This window comes from Pelophylax lessonae (genome assembly GCF_965119305.1).
Source record: "Pelophylax lessonae genome assembly, chromosome: 5".
Taxonomy (NCBI): Eukaryota; Metazoa; Chordata; class Amphibia; order Anura; family Ranidae; genus Pelophylax; species Pelophylax lessonae.
Genome location: NC_138772.1, coordinates 232,763,074 through 232,785,854, shown reverse-complemented (window position 1 = coordinate 232,785,854; position 22,781 = coordinate 232,763,074). Strand labels below are relative to the sequence as shown.

The following is a 22,781-nucleotide window of genomic DNA, read 5'->3' as shown; positions in this document are numbered from 1 at the left end:
GCGCTTGGACGCTATTGCTTCGCCCTTGTTTCCCATCATACTGGGTATGCCATGGCTACAGGCACACAATCCTTGCATTAACTGGGCCACGGGAGAAATCAAGTTTGAATCAGCCTACTGTCAACAGCACTGTCTGCAGGAACCTCCCCCTCTGTCTTTGTTATGTATGGACTCCGATTCTGACATATGTTCATCTGTACCTGCAGCATACCGAGACTTCCTGGATGTTTTCAGCAAAAAGGGAGCAGAGACTCTTCCTTCCCATAGACCTTATGACTGTCCGATTGAGCTACTTCCTGGAGCTGAAGTGCCCTTTGGGCGTATTTTCCCCCTAACTGAACTCGAGCTTGTGGCTCTAAAGGACTACATTGATGACAGTCTGAGGAAGGGTTTCATCCGCCCCTCTACATCTCCTGCTGGGGCTGGCATCTTTTTTGTTGAGAAGGATCATTCCCTTCGGCCCTGTGTTGACTACCGTGAACTTAATAAGATCACGGTCAAGAACCGTTATCCTTTACCATTGGTTCCTGAACTTTTTCAAAGACTTAGAGCAGCAACCATTTTCACAACATTGGATCTGCGTGGGGCATACAACTTGGTCCGCATACGGGAAGGTGACGAGTGGAAGACTGCTTTCCGCACCCGATTTGGGCATTTTGAATACCTGGTTATGCCCTTCGGTCTGTGCAACGCTCCCGCTACATTCCAACACTTTATCAATGACATTTTTCGGGACTATTTGGATCTTTTTGTCATTGTATACTTAGATGACATTCTGATCTTTTCTGCCTCTCTAGAGATTCATCGGGGTCACGTCAGGAGTGTACTTTCCCGACTCAGACAGCATGGTCTGTATGCCAAACCTGAGAAATGCGAGTTTGAACGTCAAAGTATCCAATTCCTGGGCTTAATAATCTCCACGGAGGGTATAAGGATGGATCCCCAGAAGGTCTCCGCCATCTTAGATTGGCCAGCTCCTACAGACAAGAAAGGGATCCAGCGCTTTGTAGGGTTCGCAAATTTTTATCGGAAATTTATCAAAGGATTTTCAGCCATCATCTCCCCCATCACACAACTGACCAGGCACAACAACCGGTTCTGCTGGACACCTGAGGCACAGTCTGCCTTCCAAAGCCTGAAAAGACTATTTACTTCTGCACCTATATTAAGACACCCTGACCCAGCCCTGCCATATGTCCTGGAAGTAGATGCCTCAGAAACAGCAGTAAGAGCAGTATTGTCACAAAGGCAAGGAGCCAAAGCTTTATTGCATCCGGTTGCCTTCTTTTCCCGTAAACTTTCGTCGGCAGAAAAGAATTATGATGTGGCAGACCGTGAACTTTTAGCGATTAAAGCTGCACTTGAGGAATGGAGGTATCTCCTGGAAGGGGCAGCCCACCCAATATTAATTTTCACTGACCACAAGAACCTGGAATATCTGAAAACTGCAAAACGCTTGAAACCACGCCAGGCCAGATGGGCACTGTTCTTCTCGAGGTTCGCCTTTCACATTACTTACAGGCCTGGGTCAAAAAATATCAAACCAGATGCGCTTTCCCGCATGTTTGGCGATTCTGTAGAACCTTCTTCTCCTGACACTATTCTGTCTTCTGGAAACTTTCTGCTCCTACAGGGGGATCTGCTGTCTCAAATCAAGCAGGCTTCTACTGGAGTTTTATCACCTCCTGGAATAACTTTACAAGTGAAAGATGGACTGTTATGGTTCAAAAACAAAATCTTTGTACCAGAGAATGTGCGTGTTGCTGTCCTGGGTCTGTGTCATGACCATGCGCTAGCGGGACATTTTGGTATCTGCAAAACGATTGAGCTGACACAACGTACCTTCTGGTGGCCTACTCTGGAAAAGGACTGTAGGAGGTATGTTGAGGCCTGCTCCACCTGTATTCGGAATAAAAGCAACAAGACCAAAGCATGGGGTCTGCTTAAACCACTGCCGGTTCCTGACAGACCCTGGGAGAAGATATCAATGGACTTCATTGTGGAGCTCCCTCCATCAGAGGGTTATACTGCCATCTTTGTGGTTGTAGATCGGTTGACAAAAATGGCCCACTTTGTACCCATGAAAGGTACACCGTCAGCCCCGGAGACAGCACGAATATTTATTAAAGAAATAGTAAGACTCCATGGGATTCCTGGTAATATTGTGTCCGATCGCGGGGTCCAATTCACCTCCAGATTTTGGAGGGCACTGTGTTCATCCTTAAAGATTGAGTTGTCTTTTTCCTCGGCTTATCACCCACAAACTAATGGTCAGACTGAAAGAACCAATCAGACCTTGGAGCAGTATTTACGTTGTTTTTCTTCCTTCTCTCAAGATGACTGGGTGTCATTATTGCCATTAGCTGAATTTGCTTATAACAACTCAAATCATTCTGCTACTAAGCAATCTCCATTTTTTGCCAACTTTGGATTTCATCCGTCCTTTGTGCTTAACGCAATCCCTGAGTGCCCAGTTCCTGCTGTTCAAGATACAGTGGCTTTCTTCAGTTTTAATAATAAGTTGTTGCAGGAAGCAATGGCCAAAGCACAGGAAGATAATAAAAGAAACTTTGATAAAAAGAGACGGGGAGAGTTAATCTTGGAACCTGGTGATGAGGTATGGCTATCTACTACAAACTTAAAGTTGGCCTGCCCTTCAAGGAAACTTGGACCTAAATATGTGGGGCCATTTCCTGTGAAAAGGAGAATCAATGATGTTACTTATGAGCTAACTTTGCCAGATTCCTTCAAGGTTCACCCCGTTTTTCATGTAACATTATTAAAGCCCGCTATTTCAGATCCTTTTCCTAACCGAAATACGGGTCCACCTGAGCCAGTAGTAGTTGATGGGGAAGAGGAATATGAAGTTGAATCAATTCTGGACTGTAGGAAAAGAAGGAATCAAATTCAGTACCTGATTAAATGGAAGGGGTATGGCCCTGAAAACTCATGGGAGCCTGAAAATAATATCCATGCCAAGAGACTTATCCAAGCATTTCATCGTGCCCACCCAGAAAAGATATTCTAGTTGGGCATCCGGAGGCTGCCCATTGTGTGGGGGCAATGTCAGGAAGGGCATTCCCATAGACAGAATGGCTCTTCTAGACAGCTTGCTGTGCATAGGCTACGCCCATCGCACAAGTGCGTGCACCTGTTGCTTGTATGGTCATCAAGGGGGCTATTTAAACTGAGCCTGTGCTGTGCTTCAGTGCTGTCTTGTCTACAGCGTTTCTGTGTAAACCTGCTACCTGTAAACCTGCATCTGATTACTGTTATCGACCCGGCTTGCCTTGACTTCTCCTGAACTCTGCCTGCATTGACCCCAGCTTGTCTTTGACCACGCTTCTGCCTGTACATCTGCACCTGATCCGTCTGCCAGTGTATGACCCGGTTTGCCTGATCCTGTTTCTGCCTACTATCCTGCTGGACTGCCTGCTGCTAGTCTCTGCCTACTTTTCACTGGTGTCCATCCGGCATTCCTGCTCCGCTGCAACCCGCTGATGAACTTGGCCTTCTCCTGTCTCCTGCTCGGTGGTGTCCATCCGGCATTCCTGCTCTGCTGCAACCTACTGACAGACCCAGCCTGCTCCTGTCTCCTGTTCAGTGGTGTCCATACGGCACTCCTGCTCCGCTGCGGTCCACCGACAGTCTTCCCCTGCTTGATCCTGACAGTTCGTCCGGCTAAGCTACTATCAAGACCAATAGGCACTCGTGCCCCTCTGCACTCCTGTGCTACCTGTCTGCTCTATCAGGGGCCCCGAGTCAGAGGTGTAAGAGAGGCTTTCCTCACTGTATCAGGCTCTTCTACCAGGTACGTGACACGGTGGTTTGAGCCGGTGGAACGCGGAAGCGGCTCGGCGAACACCTTAAGCTGATAGTGGACTCCCTAAATGTGAGTGGATGCTATGCTACCTTAACTTTATCAACATATACTATGCAATGGAGGCTTATCTTTTATTCTACTGACCGAGGGCTGAGCGATCTACCTTACAAGTGCGGTAAGCAGCGGCGCAACAGGTGGAGATCCACTGGCGCCATATATTGTCACAAGCACATAATCACTCACGTGGTTAATGGTATCAGCAGCACTCAGCACTTTATATATGCTTATGTATATGTGATATATGGTACACTGAGCACAGCCCATGATAATTTATTGAAGTTTTACTAGCACGCAGCACTTTGTAATTTTAAACGCACTGTATGCACCAATGCACTTTCACAAATATGTATGATTCATGCAGGTTTTGAAACTGCACAAATACACATTTTAAAGTGGTAGCACCGGTCCCAACATTTTCTTGCACTTTTTTCCAACACACTACCTCAGAGGTAGGTTGGGGGCAGCTTACACCACAATAACCACTATTCTGGTTCAATTAAGGTACTGAAACTCCATAGCGCTGGTATCTAAGCCTTTTATACCTGGGGGTGGGAGGCTCATCTAGAGGAAGCCAAAGCCCAGGGCACCTGGGATAAGGAAGTAGCTCAGTATTCCTCCATTTTCAGAGAACTCAGCAGTGGACGAAGCTCTAGGAGCCTTTGAGAGTTCCATTGCAGGCATGGAAATTCAGGTCTCCTCTGACAATGCTACTACAGTAGCTTACCTGAATCACCAAGGAGGTACCAAGTCCAGACCTCTTTTGGAACTAGCCAAGGAAATCCTAGGCTGGGCGGAAGGAAGGGTGATCTCCCTGTCAGCCATTCACATAAAAGGGGAAAGCAACTGGGAAGCAGATTTTCTCAGCCGCCATCCAATAAGACAGGGGGAGTGGGAGCTGAATCCGAAGGTATTTCAGACACTAGTCTGGGAATTCGGCTGCCCAGAAATAGACCTATTTGCCAGCCTACAAAACCGAAAGATAAGGAGATTCTTCTCCCTTTAATGGGAAAGAGCGAGGGTGGGACTGGATGCTCTGGCCCAGATATGGCAGTTTGTGTTCGCCCATGCCTTCCCCCCCCTCTTACTCTTATCCTTCAAGTTTTACAGAAGCTCATTCGTTCCCGGGGCCTCCGCCTCCTCCTGATTGCACCATGGTGGCCAAGGAGGACATGGTTTGTGACCCTGGAGGCGCTATCGGTGGCAGGGTCCAGTTTGGCACCCCAGGCCGGAGTTCTTCTACTTGACGGCCTGGTTGGGGAGTGCCAGATCCTTAGATTCAAGGGCTGCAAAGACAGAGTGATAGACACACTCCTCCTGAGCAGGAAACCGATAACGAGGAAAATATGCTGAAAAGTTTGGAAAACGTTCTGTACCTGGTGTAGGCAGAAGCAAATTTCTTCTGCCTCTGTCCCCATAATCTTGAATTTCTTACAAGATGGGTGTGGCGATTAACACCCTTCGGGTACAAATAGCAGCTCTGTTTTTTTTTTTTTTAGACGCGAGACTTGCAAAAGAACCTTTAATTGAAGGCCAGGGATAGAGCTACCCTCACTAGAGACAGATTCCCTCCTTGGGACCTGACTTAGCGGTGTTCCCTTGAAAACCCTTTTGAACCTGTAGACGAGGTTCCCTTTAAGTTTTTATCCCTATAAACTAGCCTTCCTTTCAGCTGTCATGACAGCTAGAAGGGTAGGGGACTTACAAGGTCTTTTGATTAAAGAACCATTTGTTGATCTTCCCAGATAGGATTATCCTCAGGCCAGATCATCTATCTGCCCAAAGTAGCATCTTCCTTTCACAGGAAGCAGGAGATAACTTTACCATCCTTTTGTGATAATCCTAGAAATTAAGGGTGGTACGAAATTTCATTGTTTAGATGTGAGACGATGCCTTTTCACTTATTTACAGAGGACCAGGGAGTTTAGGAGATTTAAGCACCTTTTTGATCCTCTACTCTGGACCAAGAAAGGGACTGCAAGCGTCTAAACCTTCAGTCTGTATGTGGATCAGACAAGCCATTACCATGTCTTATGAGGTTTCAGGTATTCCTGCATCAGCAAAACTGAAATTGCACTCAACCAGTGCTTCCTAGGAACATATTTGCAGTGCAGCCATGTGGTCCAGCCGTGATACATTCCTGAAGCATTACCAAGTGGAGGTACTTTCTCAGCAAGACCTAGCCTTTGGCTGAAAGGTGCTACAGGCGATGGTCCCACCCTAAGGTAGGCCTGTGGTTACTTTATTATCCTATCATTTGTTTCTGCCCTGGAAGGTGAGAGGAGAAAACTGTCCGTTAGACCTACCAGTAACAGTGTTTCTACGAACCTTCTGTTAAAAGGGTGAGGAAAGAATGTAAACAATAGTTGGTAAGTACCTAAGTGATTATATACCCCTTGTGAATCGGTTGGAGAACTACTTTTTTTAAAAAATGAGGGACAAGAGGAAGGGTGGGGCCTTTTAACAGCTGTGAACTGATTCTGTTTTCTGCAGGGTGGAACCTCTCCTCTCTCATGTGTTGTCATCCTTGATGGTTCGTAGAAACACCATTACCGGTAGACATATGCCGGTTTTCGGTAATTCGATATATCGCGGTATTGCATACCCACGGTATTGTTATTGTGGCATTTTTAAAATACCGAGTTTCTCTGCTCCTCAGTCTGACTTGTGAATTGATACATTTGGATGACTCATTCCTCACTCAGCAGTTCACTCACTCAATAGAAAACAGCTCTGGTAATATGATCCTAGAGTGAGAGACTTGGCTCCTCCCTGTAACCAATCAGACAGCTTCCACTCAGCACACACCCACATGCTTCCTTCCCGAGCTCAGAGAGACACAGTGAGAGACACAGTGCCTTCTGCAAGTACTTTTACCATACACTGTCACTAGATAGATAGATGGAGAGATAGATATACAGATAGATGGAGAGATAGATATACAGATAGATATACAGATAGATATACAGATAGATGGACAGATAGATATACAGATAGATATACAGATAGATATACAGATAGATGGAGAGATAGATCAGGGTTCGTACGGTCATGAAATTCCTGGAAAAGTCATGGGATTTTGACATGACACTTTCCAGGCCTGGGAAAGTATTGGAAAATGACTGAATCCCACAAGGTTTTGGAAAAGTCATGGAATTGGGAAAGGCACCACTGCTGTGGAGCAGATGCTTAATTATTTTATTGACAGTGACATTGAGCTGCTCGATTGATAAAAGTAAAAAAATCGCGATCTCCATTCTCCTCCCGACAATCTTAACATGACCTTTGCTGCATTGTTTACATAGCTGTGAGATAGCAGAGATTGGCTTTCAAAGAAAACTATAATCGCAATGAAATACAATGTATCTTTTCCTTCTGTCTGCCCGGAGGAGGGAAATTTAACCTCTTAAAGACTAAACCTTTTTTGACACTTGTTGCTTGCAAGTTAAAATAAGTATTTTTGCTAGAAAAGTACTTGGAACCCCCCAAACATTTATATATTTTTTTTTTTAGCAGAGACCCTACAGAATAAAATGGTGATTGTTGTAATATTTTATGTCACACTGTATTTGTGCAGCAGTCTTTCAAACGCAATTAATACACTTAAATGAATAAAAAAAAAAAATGAAACAGTAAAGTTATCCCATTTTTTTTTTTTTTATAATGTAAAAGATGTTACGCAGAGAATCGTGATCTTAATTCCAAGCAAAAATTTGTGATTCTCATTTCATCCAGAATCGTGCAGCTCTACAGTGACATGACATTTTACATTGTGTAAGCGTCTATCTGCATAGGAGCAGGGTCGGTGCTACCTATAGGTAGGCGTATAGCAGTCAGGGGCAGTGCCAGGGCTGCTGAACCGCCCCTTCAGTGCTGTGCTCGGTCCCTATCCACCCAGCGGGGAGGCGGGCAGCTTTACATTGACTTGAGGAGGAGCAGTGCAGAACCACCACTACTACTAGGTTTGAGGGGCCCAGGAGGTGAGAGCCGTGAGGGCATTTTTTTCTTTAATTTCAGCGCGCAGGTGGATAAAGCGGGCGCCGCATGTCCTGATCTGGCCGGCCACGGCAGCCACCATCCTTTCCCTTGCAGAGTGATACTCTGAAGAGTCTGTGCAGGAGTAAGAGGTGGCTGCAGGAGCAGGTGGGGGATTCCAGCGGCGGGTGCACGTGCATGCATAGTCAGGCAGCAGGACATGGAAGGTACAGTGATTACACATTACAGCCTCAGTACCAACATATTAGGCCACAGTGTTCCTACTCTATATGGCTGTATATATTGATTCTGTGGCTGTACTTTATATACTAATACTGTGTCTATGTGTTATATTCTGATACTATGGCTGTACTGTATATACTGATTATATGGCTGTGTATTCTGATACTATGGCTGCACTGTATATGCTGATTCTGTGGCTGTACTTTATAATCTGATACCGTGGCTGTAGTGTATATACGGATTCAATAGCTGTACTGTATATACGGATTCAATAGCTGTACTGTATATACGGATTCTGTGGCTGTAGTGTATACACTGATTCTGTGGTTGTAGTGTATATGCTGATTCTGTAAATGTAGTGTATATACTGATTCTGTGGCTGTAGTGTATATACTGATTCTGTGGCTGTAGTGTATATACTGATTCTGTGGTTGTAGTGTATATGCTGATTCTGTGGTTGTAGTGTATATACTGATTCTGTGGCTGTAGTGTATATGGCTGTGTATTCTGATACTGTGGCTTTACTGTATATGGCTGCATATGCTGATACTTATCAGCATATACAGTACAGCCACAGTATCAGCATATACACTACAGCCACAGTATCGGCATATACACTACATACACAGTATCAGCATATACAATACAGACACAGTATCAGCATATACACTACAGACACTGATAGATATACAGATAGATATACAGATAGATGGACAGATAGATGGACAGATAGATGGACAGATAGATGGACAGATAGATGGACAGATAGATGGACAGATAGATGGACAGATAGATGGACAGATAGATGGACAGATAGATGGACAGATAGATGGACAGATAGATGGATAGATATACGGATAGATGGACAGATAGATATACAGATAGATATATAGATAGATATACAGATAGATATATAGATAGATATACAGATAGATATACAGATAGATATACAGATAGATATACAGATAGATATACAGATAGATATACAGATAGATATACAGATAGATATACAGATAGATATACAGATAGATATACAGATAGATATACAGATAGATGGACAGATAGATATACAGATAGATATACAGATAGATGGACAGATAGATATATAGATAGATATATAGATAGATATATAGATAGATATACAGATAGATATATAGATAGATATATAGATAGATATACAGATAGATATACAGATAGATATACAGATAGATATACAGATAGATATACAGATAGATATACAGATAGATATACAGATAGATGGACAGATAGATGGACAGATGGTTTTGTAGTTTTGTTGCTATATGTAGTGTTGCCCCTATTATCGGGTGAGAAAGTATTTTATCTGTTTTCAGAATGGGAGTCCATGGGGCCAATGGTGTAGGGGAATTCATAATCTCTCTTTCCATGTGTGCCCACTGTTTGTGTGATTGGTTGCAGTGCCAATCATACACCCTCATAAGATGGGCTGCCCTATAGTACCGTAACAAGTCAGGCAATCCCACCCCTCCCTTTGCCTTCGGGAGGGTTAAGATCTGCATCCCTATACGGGGAGATTTTTTAGCCCAGATAAAATTTCGAAGTAATCTTTTAACCTGATCAAAGAAAGCCATTGGTATTGTAATTGGTACAGCTTGTATAACGTACAAAAGTCGGGGCAACACATTCATTTTTAAAGCATTACAACGGCCGAACCATGACAATACCAATGTCTGCCATTTCTGTACATCAGTCCTCAGTGTCTTCAGGAGTGGAGAGAAATTTACCTCAAACAAATCCAAAGGATTTGAAGTAATATGTATTCCTAAATATTCTATTGATTGATTATTCCACTGGAAAGGGAAACATTGCCGCAAATTCTTATATTTTCCTGCAGGTATGGAGACGTTTAGTGCCGATGATTTAGATATGTTTATTTTAAAAAATGATACCTCCCCATATTTACTGATAGCGTCTAGTATTTGTGGGAGTGTTTTTTCGGGCTCTGTCACAAAGAATAGCAGATCGTCTGCATACGCTGCCACCTTGTGTTGCACCTTTGCCACATTAGGTCCCGCTATTTCCGAATTTTGACGTATATTCCATAACGGGGGCTCCAGCGCAAGAATAAAGATCAATGGGGACAAAGGGCATCCCTGGCGAGTGCCATTTTTAATCTGAAAGAAGTCAGAATTCCACCCATTTACCCTAACTGCCGCCGAGGGCCTAGAATATAATGCCATGATGTAAGTCAACATTCTTTCTCCTAGGCCAATATGAGTCAGGGTGGCCCTGATGAAATTCCAGGCCACCCTGTCAAAAGCCTTCTCGGCGTCTATGGCCAACAGCATCATTGGCACTTTCCATCGTTGCGCATTGTATATTGGGTCCACTGCTCGGGTGGTATTGTCCCTCGCCTCTCTTGTAGGGACAAACCCCACCTGATCATAATGGATTAGGCTCGGTATGTATGGAAGAAGCCGATTCACAATCATCCTTGCGAATAACTTGGTATCCAAATTCAGCAAGGAAATTGGACGGTAGCTTCCCCATATCGTTGCATCCTTCCCTTTGTGGATAAGGGTGATGTACGCCCGTAGTGAATCTATTGGCATGCTTCCTCCCTCCCCAATATAATTCAAATGCGCTAATAGAGGAGCTTTTAGGATCTCAAAAAATTGCTTATAATATAGAAAAGAAAAACCGTCTGGGCCGGGGGCTTTGTGTGGTTTTGTTTGCGAGAGGGCCAACTTAAGCTCTTCCTCTGAGATGCTCTCCTCCATTACGCTCGCCTGGTCCGGGTCCAATGCCCGCATGTCCGAATTTTTGATATATTTGATCGCCTCATCGAAGCCAGCCTCTGGCTCCGAGGAGGCGATGTCATATAGTCCTTGATAAAATCTGCTGAATTCCTCTGCAATTTCTGCTATTCCAGATATTTTTTGTCCCCCCCCCCCCCCTTTACACGTATATGGTTGATTACCGTTCGTTTCTGCGGTCCCCTTAAGGCTCGGGCCAACATCGCCCCCGGTTTGTCTGAATATTCATAGAAATGTCTTTTTTGTGCCACTAAAGATCTCATAACTTTCTCATATAGCAATTCATTGAGTTTTTCCCTAGCCTTCGTTAGGGGCGACAGTTGTATCTTCGCTACTGTTTTTTTTATGCACTAAACTCAAAGTCTCTATCTGAGCCAACAACTCGGCAATCTCTCTCTCTTTTTCGCGTTTACGTTTGGTACCCAACCGTATCATCACCCCTCTGATGACACACTTGTGTGCCTCCCAAATGCTCGATGGCTTCGCTTGCTCACTCGTGTTTTCCTGGAAATACCTTTCTAATTCTGTCTGAATCTCCGTTTTTGTGTCCACTGATTGTACTAAGAGTTCATTCAATCTCCATGTCGGTGGCCTTTTTGGGCCTGCTTCAAAATTTATTGTGATATGGATAGGCGAGTGATCCGACATGGAAAAAGATCCAATCTGAGACGACACTACTCTGGAAAGCTCTGTCTGTGAAATCAGAATCCGATCAATCCTAGAATATCTATTATGTATTGGGGAGAAATAAGTATAGTCTTTCTCCTCTGGATGCATGATTCTCCAGGGATCAATTAAATTGAGCAGGGACAACTCCCTGCTGAGTTTTTTCAACCGAGCGTATGGTAGATGTGACGTTCCCATTGACGTGTCCAACATAGGCTCGGCCGCGTAATTGAAATCCCCACCCATAATTAGTGAACCCTCTTGGAATTCAAGGATTATTGGTGTCAGAAGTAGTAAAAATGCCAGCTGGCTACTGTTAGGGAAGTATGTATTTACCAAAGTGATCATTTTATTCCCAATCTTGCCTTTTAACATTAAATATCTTCCCTGTGGATCTGAGCGCGTGTCGATATGGGTCCAAGCAACCTCTTTTGCTAGAATAATGCTAACTCCCTTTGACTTTGCTATTGGGGATGGGGCATGGTATGCCCACGGGAAGTTCTTATTGTGTAGCCTCGGAATTCTTTTCATATTTAAAGTATGTTTCTTGAATAAATGCGATCTGCGTTCGACTGCGTCTCATATCCAGCAGCAATCGTGATCTTTTTTCGGGGGTCGAAAGCCCCCTGACATTTAGGGACGTAATTTTAGTACCTTGCATTCCTCCACCTGCTTGCCTGGTCCTTCCCTGTCTTATGTTCCTGTCTTGCTAAACAGGCAAGAATCCCACGACTCCCCTCCCACTACTACTCCACCATATAGTGCAGAGGGGACTAGGGCGGGAGAGGGGAGAAGGAGAGAGAGGGCGAAGGTACAAGAGAAGAAAAAACCGGGAGAAAGCGAAAAAAAAAAAAAGGGGGGTAACCCCCCCCTACCCCGCTCCCTTCCGCTCCCCCCACTACCGGTGTGTCAGTGTGTTTGACTATCTTTGGTCTACTCTTGACCTTGCGTACCAAGACGCGTCCTATTTGGGCGGGCAATCAAGATGCGCGCCGTGAGGAGGACTTCTTTCTACCTTTACAAACAACACAACACACAAACAAAAGAAAAAAAAAATTATTTGCAAGAAAAAGGGGGAAGGTTATGGGACTTTGCATGAGGTCAATGCTGTTTGAAAAAATCCAACCAAAAGCCAGATGATACAAAGAATATATTTATTGCTACATGATGAGATGCAAATATGCAGCATATGTCACAAAAATGAGACCAAGTAATCAACAATAAAAAAGGATGACCCCTATTAGGAAGGATGTGCCAAGTGTGGGCTTCCGGTTCCGGGGCTGCGATGCTCGATCTGCTGCTCAACCCCCTGCTTCACTTGCATGGGCAAGGGGGTGGGGCTTGTCACGTTTAGCATCGGCGTCATACCATTCCACCCAATCTATGGTCCGTCTATATGGATCATTGGATGTGTTGGTGTTTTTTCCATCTGAGCCGTTGGGGGGAGTCTCTGGAGTGAACGGTTTCTGGCAAACACCGGATACCAGGTTCACTCTGTTCCACCTCTTCCTTCGGCGTCTGTATGGCGCTGGCGGTGATCCGCCCCGGTCCTCCAGGATATAAATTGATTCACACCCTCACTCTATCCTCGTTATGTCTTTTCCTCACCTGACATGCTTTGTGGTTAGCACTTCCTGTGCCTGGTTTTTTTTTTTTCTTTTCACAACACAATCGGTAAGATTCTCTTTACATGCACCATATGTTTGTACTCTCTAATGGCTGCACGTTTGGTTTAAGACGTGTGTCTCTCCTCTCTTTTGGTCGTTGGTTACCCCCCCTACCTTTGGTATCCTCACATTTCATTCAATATTTTCACGGTTGTTCGTTTTTCTTTCCTTTGTTGGCTCCTCTATCTTGCATCCTATCACCAGATTCGGTTCACATGTGGCCCTGGGGGTTTTTTACAACTCCCCCCCCCCCCCCCCCCCCACTGGTCTTTTTCATGTATCTTCAATATTTTTGATCTAGTCGTTTCAAGATTATACACATCTAATATACGTTCAATATATTTAGATATATGGTTTATATATATAATATTTTTTCTTGCACAGCACATATGGTCATATATTTTGCTGATACTTTTGACCAAATATTCATCGTCTCCTTTGGGATTGCTTACCCCTTCCTTGTTATCTCCTGTTGGACCGTCTGGGCGTTTACCCGCCTCAGCCCCGGATCAGGCATACACCCACACCGTGCATCCTAGTAATGGATTACCACTCAAGCTATATTATCAAATCCCAGACTCTTTTGAGTAAAGACCTGGTTGTTGCTTGCCAATCTTGTAAGGAAAATAATTTTCTACCTATCCATATGTAAGTACTAGACCTCTAGACTTTTTGATTTAATTTTCAAACTCATCGGTGTATTTTTTCACAAACAGATTAGATATATGCTCAGTCAACTAATCAGTTTTTATTCATAGATTATCTCTAAAAAGCTCCTGAAGAGTGGATGCGATTTCCATGAAACGCGTAGAGCTATGTACTGTTTATACTGATCAGGACACGAACCATGGAATATGTATGGGAATAAGGATGATCTATTGGTTACACAGAACCTGTACACTCTCATATGGTTTTTTTGACTTGTATTTTAACCATGCATCTTTAAACTGATATATATATATGTGCCTTAGTATGATATAGTTTTTATCTGCCTATATATAATTATTTAAGTATGATTTAGATGTATGCATGTTTTGATATATGTATTTTTTATTTCTTGATTCATGCTCGTGTCCTTATTGGTCATCCTTTTTTATTGTTGATTACTTGGTCTCATTTTTGTGACATATGCTGCATATTTGCATCTCATCATGTAGCAATAAATATATTCTTTGTGTCATCTGGCTTTTGGTTGGATTTTTTCAAACAGCATTGACCTCATGCAAAGTCCCATAACCTTCCCCCTTTTTCTTGCAAATAGCTTCAGGGATGGAGGTCTCTGCTGTGATGCTGCGGATCAATCCCATATTTTGCATACGAAAAAAAAAATTACTTTTAAAAAAAAAAAAAACACAGAAATACAAAAAAAAAAACAAGGGACAAAAATCATAACAACGGACCTCGGAGGGTCCATGCGTCCCTGGGCGTCCGCCCTTCTCGCACAACTGTATCGGGTGGGTTTGGATTTGGGGGGTTCTGGATGGGTATCATGCTGCGCTTAATAATACATTATATCTCAACTCACCACATTGTCATATATCACAACACCCATTAATTTATTAATTCCAAACCCATCTTATGACACCCCCCTCCATCCCTTATCCCCAACCCCTTGTATGTATAACCCAGCAAAACCCCCTCCCCGTAATTACGGCCATTACAATTAACAGATAGCTGACACCTGTCTACCCAACAACTTGAATTAACTAACCCGCTATTATTCAACACATCCCAGCTTCAACCCGTCTACATCTCCACCCTCTCCCTCATGCTGCTTATTTTCCTCGAGAGCTATTCTACGCTGTTAGTACATCTAGCCAATCTGCTACCTCAATTGGCTGTATTTTTAAAAAAGAAAAAAGTCCTTGCAACTGATCAGGCCATCTCAAAATAAACATAGAGTCCCCCTTCTTTATCCTTATGTGGAATGGGTGTCCCCAATGGTAAATTGCCCCTGCTTTCCGAATTTCTTCAAGCAAAGGCTTGACCACTGCACGCATTCTTAGTGTCTTCTTAGAAAGGTCTGGCAGGATCCTGATCTTTGACCCTTCGTAATCAAAGGGGCCCCTATCCCACGCTTTCAACATAATTTGTTCTTTTTGAGCAAAAAAATGAATCCTTGCTAATGCGTCCCGGGGGGAAATCCGCCCCCACACTGCGGGGAGCTCTCACTCTATGGACTCTGTCTATTTCAATGGCCTCTGTGAGGGGTCGTTCCAGTAGGTCATTGAATATTTCACCGAGCTTGCCCCTTAATTCCGTACTTGGTATGTCTTCAGAGAGACCCCTGAGACGTATATTGTTCCGCCGTTGTCTGTTCTCCCCGTCATCCTGTTGTAACTGTAGCATGATAAATTTATTAGCCATTGATTTCTGAACAACCTCAATATGTTCCACTCTCTTCTCTAGCTGACTTTGTCCATTCTCCACCACCACAATCCTGCCATCCAATTTATTAATCTGTCCCTTTAAAGAGTTTATTTCAGTAGTTAAAGAACTTACTATATTTGCAACTATTTCCATCAAGTCCTTCTTAGTAGGCATCATGGCAAGGATCTCCTTCCAGCTCTCTGGTTGCGTTTGCAGGGCTTGAGGTGATGGAGACTGTGCTGTCGGCCACTCATCACAAACTGTGGATATCTCATCCCTTTTTCCACCTATAGGTTGCTCTTGGATTTCCTTGCTGTTACCTGTGCATTTAGCTTCCTTTTTTGCCGCCACCTCTGTGTTTGCAACCGGTCGCTTTGGCGCCATACTAGCGCGTTCTTCCACCCTTCCACTCCGAGACCCCCGGAGAAAATATGTGGAGATATCCACGCTCCGGACCGTCAGGCCTTGGCTCCTCGCACCGGACACTTCTCCAGCTTGCATGAGCTGGTCGCGAGTGCTGTTTAGGTGTCCTCCTCTACTTACACCTCTGAGGGAGATCCACCACCATTCATTCCTCTGCAGCTGGGGGCTCCTTCGGCAGGCTGGAGGCTAGGAGACTCTCGATCCTCTGTGAGGCTGCCCCTGCTCGCCGCTCTAGTCACGGGGCCAAGATCCGATCTAGCGCGGGGGTACCCTCGTGGCTTTAATGGTGTATCTCCGCCGCCACTCGTACCCCCGCTTGCGAAGCTGCACGCCGTCCGGCTTCAGATGTCCCCGCGCAAAGAGGCGGTGTGTGAGCTCCGAGGTGAGCCGCTGGTCTCGCGAGGTTTCCGGGGAGGGATATGCCGGACAACCGCTAATTACGCGTGGACGCCGTTGCAGAGAGCACGGAGCTCCTCAGCGAGCCTCCTCACGGCACCATCTTCCTGCCACGCCCCCACTTCCTGTCTGATTTTGCTTGCACTCCAGTCTGGCAAAAGAGCCGTTAGTTAAAAGATTTTTGTTGGCTAGGCAAAGGGTTACCCCTATTACTAAAGACAGGTTTCCTCCTTGGGACCTGAACAGGGTCCTAGAGGCGTTATCTAAGGGCCCTTTTTGAACCTTTTTAAAAGAGATTTCATTAAAATTTTTGTCTTTTGAAAGTAGCTTTCCTGCTAGCCATTACTAGGGATGATCGAACTTTTCAAAAGTTCGGTTCGGCCAGAACATCCGAACTTCCCGAAAGTTCGCCCCGGATTTCAGAACCCCATTGAAATCAATGGGATCCGAACTTCGGTAATCAAAAAACACAATTTTAAAGCCCTAAAACCCAATAAATGCCCATAAAAGTGCCTAGGGTTCTGAGTCATGCCCCAGGGACTATGAATCACACAAAAAAAAGTTCTTAAAAATTGTAATTTTTGATAGAGAGCCAATTATTGAAAAAAATGAAAAAAAAAGAGATTTTTTTGATTGACTTTGGATTTAGTGTCTGGGGGGTCTAAAAAGTGTACCTGTGAAGTTTCAGCTCTGTAGCATGTCCAGAACCATAAAAAAATAAAAAAATCGTTTGTATTTTGTCACTTGTAGAACAGGGATATGGCTCCGCTCTTTTCACACCTTGCCGGTTTAGTATCATATAGTATGTGTGTGTGTGTGTGTGTGTGTGTGTGTGTGTGTGTGTGTACATATATATATATATACCCCTATACAGAAGTTCAGATGTTTTGTCTGCCTCCAAAGAACCCAAAAAAATGCCCAGCAGAAATCTTTTTGTAACCTTGGGCAGATCTGTGCCTTGCCACAATTCTGTCTCTGAGCTCTTCAGGCATTTCCTTTGACCTCATGATTCTCATTTGCTCTGACATGCATTGTGATCTGGAAGGTCTTATATAGACAGGTGTGTGGCTTTCCTAATCAAGTCCAATCAGTATAATCAAACACAGCTAGACTCAAATGAAGGTGTAGAACCATCTCAAGGATGATCAGAAGAAATGGAAAGCACCTGAGTTAAATATAGGAGTGTCACAGCAAAGGGTCTGAATACTTAGGACCATGTGATATTTCAGTTTTTCTTTTTTAATAAATCTGCAACAATGTCAACAATTCTGTGTTTTTCCGTCAATATGGGGTGCTATGTGTACATTCATGAGGAAGAAGAATGAACCTAAATGATTTTAGCAAATGGCTGCAATATAACAAAGAGTGAAAAATTTTAGGGGGGTCTGATACTTTTCGTACCCACTGTATGTTATATGGTGTATATGTTTATCCACTTCCCGCCCGCCCTATTACAGATTGACGGCGGGAATGTGGTTGAGTTATCCTGACCGGACGTCATATGACGGCGGCAGGATAACTCCGCTCTGGGCGCCCCCCGGGGGCGCGCAGAGCGGCGATCGGTGATGCGAGGTGTCAGTCTGACACCCTGCATCTCCGATCTCGGTAAAGAGCCTCTGACGGAGGCTCTTTACCATGTGATCAGCCGTGTCCAATCACGGCTGGTCACATAGTAAATAGGAACAGCCGTTGATCGGCTTTCCTTAGTTCGTGCCTGACAGGCACGAGTAAAGGAGCGCCGATCGGCGGCTCCCCTGACAGGGGGGGGGGTCGGCACTGGTAATCAGATCATTGATTACCAGTGCAGACCCTCGGGGGGGGGGATGCCACTAGATCCACCAGGGATGCCCACTATGACCCCAGGGATGCCCACTATGGCCACCAGGGATGGCAATCAGGGCTCAGGGAGCCCCCCATTGCCCTCCCCATCAGTGATGCCCACCAGTGTCCTCCCTATCAGTGCTGCCCACAAGTGCCCATCACTGCCATCCTTTAATGTCGCCCACCAGTGCCCATTATTGCCCACCAGTGCCGCCTATCAGTGCCCATTAGTGCCCATCAGTGCCGCCTGTCAGTGCCGATCAGTGCCGCCCATCAGTGCCCACCAGTGCCGCCTATCAGTGCCCATTAGTGCCCGTCAGTGCCACCTATCAATGCCCGTCAGTGCCACCTATCAGTGTCCATCAATGCCGCCTATCAGTGCCCAGCAGTGCCGCCTATCAGTGCCCACCAATGCTGCATATCTGTGCTACCTATCAGTGCCACATATCAGTGCCTATCAGTGCCGCATATCAGTGCCGCCTATCAGTGCCACCCCATCAGTGCCACCCCATCAGTGCCACCCCATCAGTGCCACCCCATCAGTGCCTCCTCATCAGTGCCTGTCAGTGCAGTCTCATCAGTGCTCATCAGTGCAGGAAAAAAATTATTTATTTACAAAATTGTATAACATAAACAAAATTTTTTTTTTTTTTTTTTTTAAACTTTTCGGTCTTTTTTTATTTGTTTAGCAAAAAGTAAAAATCGCAGAGGTGATCAAATACCACCAAAAGAAAGCTCTATTTGTGGGGGGAAAATGACATAAATTTGGTGAAGGTACAGTGTTGCATGACCGCGCAATTGTCATTCAAAATGCAACAGCGCTAAAAGGGGAAAATTGGCCTGGGCGGGAAGGGAGGGAAGTGCCCTGTATTAAAGTGGTTATACATGCTCGTTTGTACATTGCATCATGTGAGTGTATCTTCTTACATTAAATTAGCATTTTTTTAACTGTATTACGTTATGAATCCTTGCATTTATTTTTATGGCCATTGGATTTTGTCTATCATTTGCAAGTCCTTTTTGAATGAATTACCCTGATGACTTCTACCTGGTGGGAATTTCCTCAAAAAGCGCAAAAGGCTTGTCCATTAAGTTGGAGGCCATTTTTATTTGGTAAGCGGACAATTTTTTATCACACTTGTTTGCCCTTTCTTATCAAGAGTTGAGAAGATTGGCTCTACATGCATGCTGGGACTTGTGGTTCCTCCCTAAGGATAGTGTTTTTCTCACTACTGGAGAATGTTTTCCTTTTTAATATATGGACACTTTTTTATTATAAGGATACTTCTTGGATTTTCATGCACGTTTTTATATGTACATCAGGTTTCTACTTTTTATAAAGATCTTCATCACTAGTGGTTTATATATGAATTTGTTTTACAACACGTCCTGTCATTTTGTTGCTATCGCTGCACGTATTACTACATTGTTTACTGGGTTCTTATCTATTGACCCGTGCAAGCTGCTGGTATATTTTATTTATTTATTCACTTTGATGTTTGTAATATATATATTAGCGCAGATTTTCCTTGGTTATATTTTGTCTGTATAATATAACTAGACACTAACTTTTGTATGTAAAGTTATCCAGGGATTATCCGATTGCCTCTCGAATCAGGAAGGGATTTTCTTTCCCCTGCTGTAACAAATTGGATCATGCTTTGCTGGGGTTTTTTTCCTTTTCTCTGGATCAGTTGTGGGTATAGGATTGTGTATATGGGATTGTATGATTTTATTTTTTTGTTGGTTGAACTAGATAGACTTGTCTTTTTTTTTTTTTTTTCAACTAGACTAACTATGTAAAATAATGTATTCATTTATTTTTTTTTTTTAGACCTCAAATCAAGAAGAAGTTGTTGCGAGAGTGATCCAACGTATCTGTGAAAAGAAGAAAAATAACGTTCTAGCTTTTGGTTATGGCTTGGCTGATGACAAGAACTCACTACCGATTATTCTTGCACCAAATATTTGCAGTTATTATCCTAATTCCACGACAACTACGATTAGCACCAGTATTCTCTGGGAAACCCTTCTTGGTAGAGTAGGGGACAGTGTAATGATGCACTTGCTTGAAAACTGTTCCTTGTTTATAATTGTACCACCCACGTGTTGCTATCAAATTAGTGGTGTACCAGTGTACAGTCTATCCAGTACAGAGACTGTTTTACCTGCTTGGTTTAAACAGAGTTTATCACTTTACAGAAGAAATATTTTATATCAGTTCATTCATAAAAGCACAACATCTTCTAAAATATGTTCTTTCAAAGCACAGAGCTGGATGAAGCAAACACCAGAACAAATAAAAGCGACTTTTCCCTCTGTAAATTGGGCCATAACGGTAAAACCAGAACGTAATCGTTTAGAGCTGAGCCAGCCAAGAAATGTTGGTGCATCTGCCACAGAAACAAAGTGTAATAAAAGATTTTCAGATGTGGATGTATGTAGTATTCCATGTAAGAAATGCAGGATAGCACTGCCATTGAATGAATGCGATGTTGATTTTACAGTGGAAGGGGTTAATCCTGCTGTTCCTAAAGTCGGAGAAATGCACCATGTGTCACTAACCTCATTCTCAGAAAAGCCGACTATACTAAAACACAACATCCTTGAAACAAATACTGTTGGTAATGCTCTTCTTTTACGTAACAGTGATGTGCCACAAGATTGTCCTACCTCACACCGTTTAGTGTGTACAACGCCAGATAAAGGCAACAATATTTACATAGATTTTGGAAAGCTCTTGTATTCAAGGCACATTTCAAAGGAAGGCTTTTTAAAAACTTTTTTGCTCAACACGCTTGAAGGAAACACCAAGGGAAGTCTGTCTCTGATTAAAACTGTATTCATGAGAGCCAGCCCATTCATTGAGAATTCACATAAAGAATGCCATTTTCAAAGTATGGATAGGAAGAAACTTCCAAATCGTTACTGGCAAATGAGACACATTTTTAAATTATTAATACAAAATCATAAAAAATGTCCTTACTTGGAACTCCTAAAGAAGTGTTGTAATGTAACAGAAAAAGAGATGACAGTTGATCGATATGGCAATCCCTTATTAAACATTGAAAGTGATCAGCCGAATGAAATTAAACCATGCAGTACCTTGAACATTGACTTTAAAAGAACTGACACAGTCATATCTTCATTGCACAACCTAGTGGATGTTGCCACTAAAAATGAAAAACTAACTACAAGATCTGGCAATGAATCAGAGTTGTTGTTTTTTCTTGAGAAGCATAACAGTGTCTGGCAAGTGTATTCTTTTGTCAGGGAATGTTTACACAGAGTGGTTCCTGAAATATTATGGGGTTCCAGCCATAACAAATGCCGCTTCTTGAAACATGTGAAATTGTTGATTAATTCCCCCAAATCTGAAAATATGTGTTTGTCAGAACTAATGTGGAGGATAAAAGTGGAAGACTGCCTTTGGCTACGTCTTAAGAAAAGTAGGTATTTGTATTATTCAGCTGATTTTATATATATATATATATATATATATATATATATATATATATATATATATATATATATATATATATATAATATTTTTTTTTTTTTTTTTTGAACCTTTCATTTATTTTACAGTTTACAATGGCACATACAACAAGATATTACCTTATCAGGTATTTTGCTCCATCAGAATGTTTCATACTTATGTATGCTACAAATGTACTTGAATTGATTATTTTTTGGGGACCTTTTGGGCCAGATTTCTACTGAAACATTTAGGTTATTAGAATCAAGACTTTCTTTCATTTTAAAACCGCTATAATAATTGTGTATATAGTAATTATTACAGTATAGTATTTGATAAAGCTAGTAGTCACATTCATCTAGACTTGTTCTGTAATGAAGATGTTCCTAATCTTCAGTTGTTTTGAATGGCTGGAACATACCCCAGAATTTATAGCCACACAGGTTATTCAGGCTGCATTAGTCCAATCGTCATGGAATGTGTCAAGGCTTATCCTTCTTTTTTATTTACATATTACATTTTTTTAGAGGAAGTACATTTCCGTCTTTAAATTTTACCTATAGGTTAGCCTATAATAAGGCTTGCCTATAGGTAGTGTAAATATCTCCTAAACATGCATATTTACTGTGTTTGCAACCAGACATCACTGGCACATGCACTCTGAAGGAACACATGCTGTTCCTTCAGAGCCCTGTGCCGTGACTGGTAACTCCCGTATGCATGCGCCGGAGTCCCGACCCGGAAGGAAGCCGGGTGAAGATGGATGCAGCCTCTGACGGTGATGAGGGCTTCGTTTGCAGGCAAGTTTTATTTATTATATATATACAGTAAAACCTTGGATTGCGAGCATAATTCGTTCTGGAAACATGCTTGTAATCCAAAGCACTCGTATACCAAAGCGAATTTCCCCATAAGAAATAATGGAAACTCAGATGATTCGTTCCACAACCATTTATTCATAAGTCTTTCAGTTTATAGCCCATATAAAAAGATTATAGCATTGCGATAGGTTATATAGCCATAAAATGTCCATCCACAAATATACGCTTCCACAAGGGGATTAGAAG

The 22,781-nt window shown here is 43.1% G+C and overlaps 1 protein-coding gene across 1 annotated transcript in view; it reads left to right on the top strand.

Moving 5' to 3' along the window:
- Positions 1–22,781, top strand: part of TERT (telomerase reverse transcriptase) — a 413,108-nt gene that overhangs the window by 22,695 nt on the left and 367,632 nt on the right. The window contains exon 2 of the mRNA XM_082259713.1: positions 20,071–21,685. Coding sequence (XP_082115839.1) covers positions 20,071–21,685 — 1,615 coding nt within the window. The remainder of the gene's footprint in view (positions 1–20,070; positions 21,686–22,781) is intronic.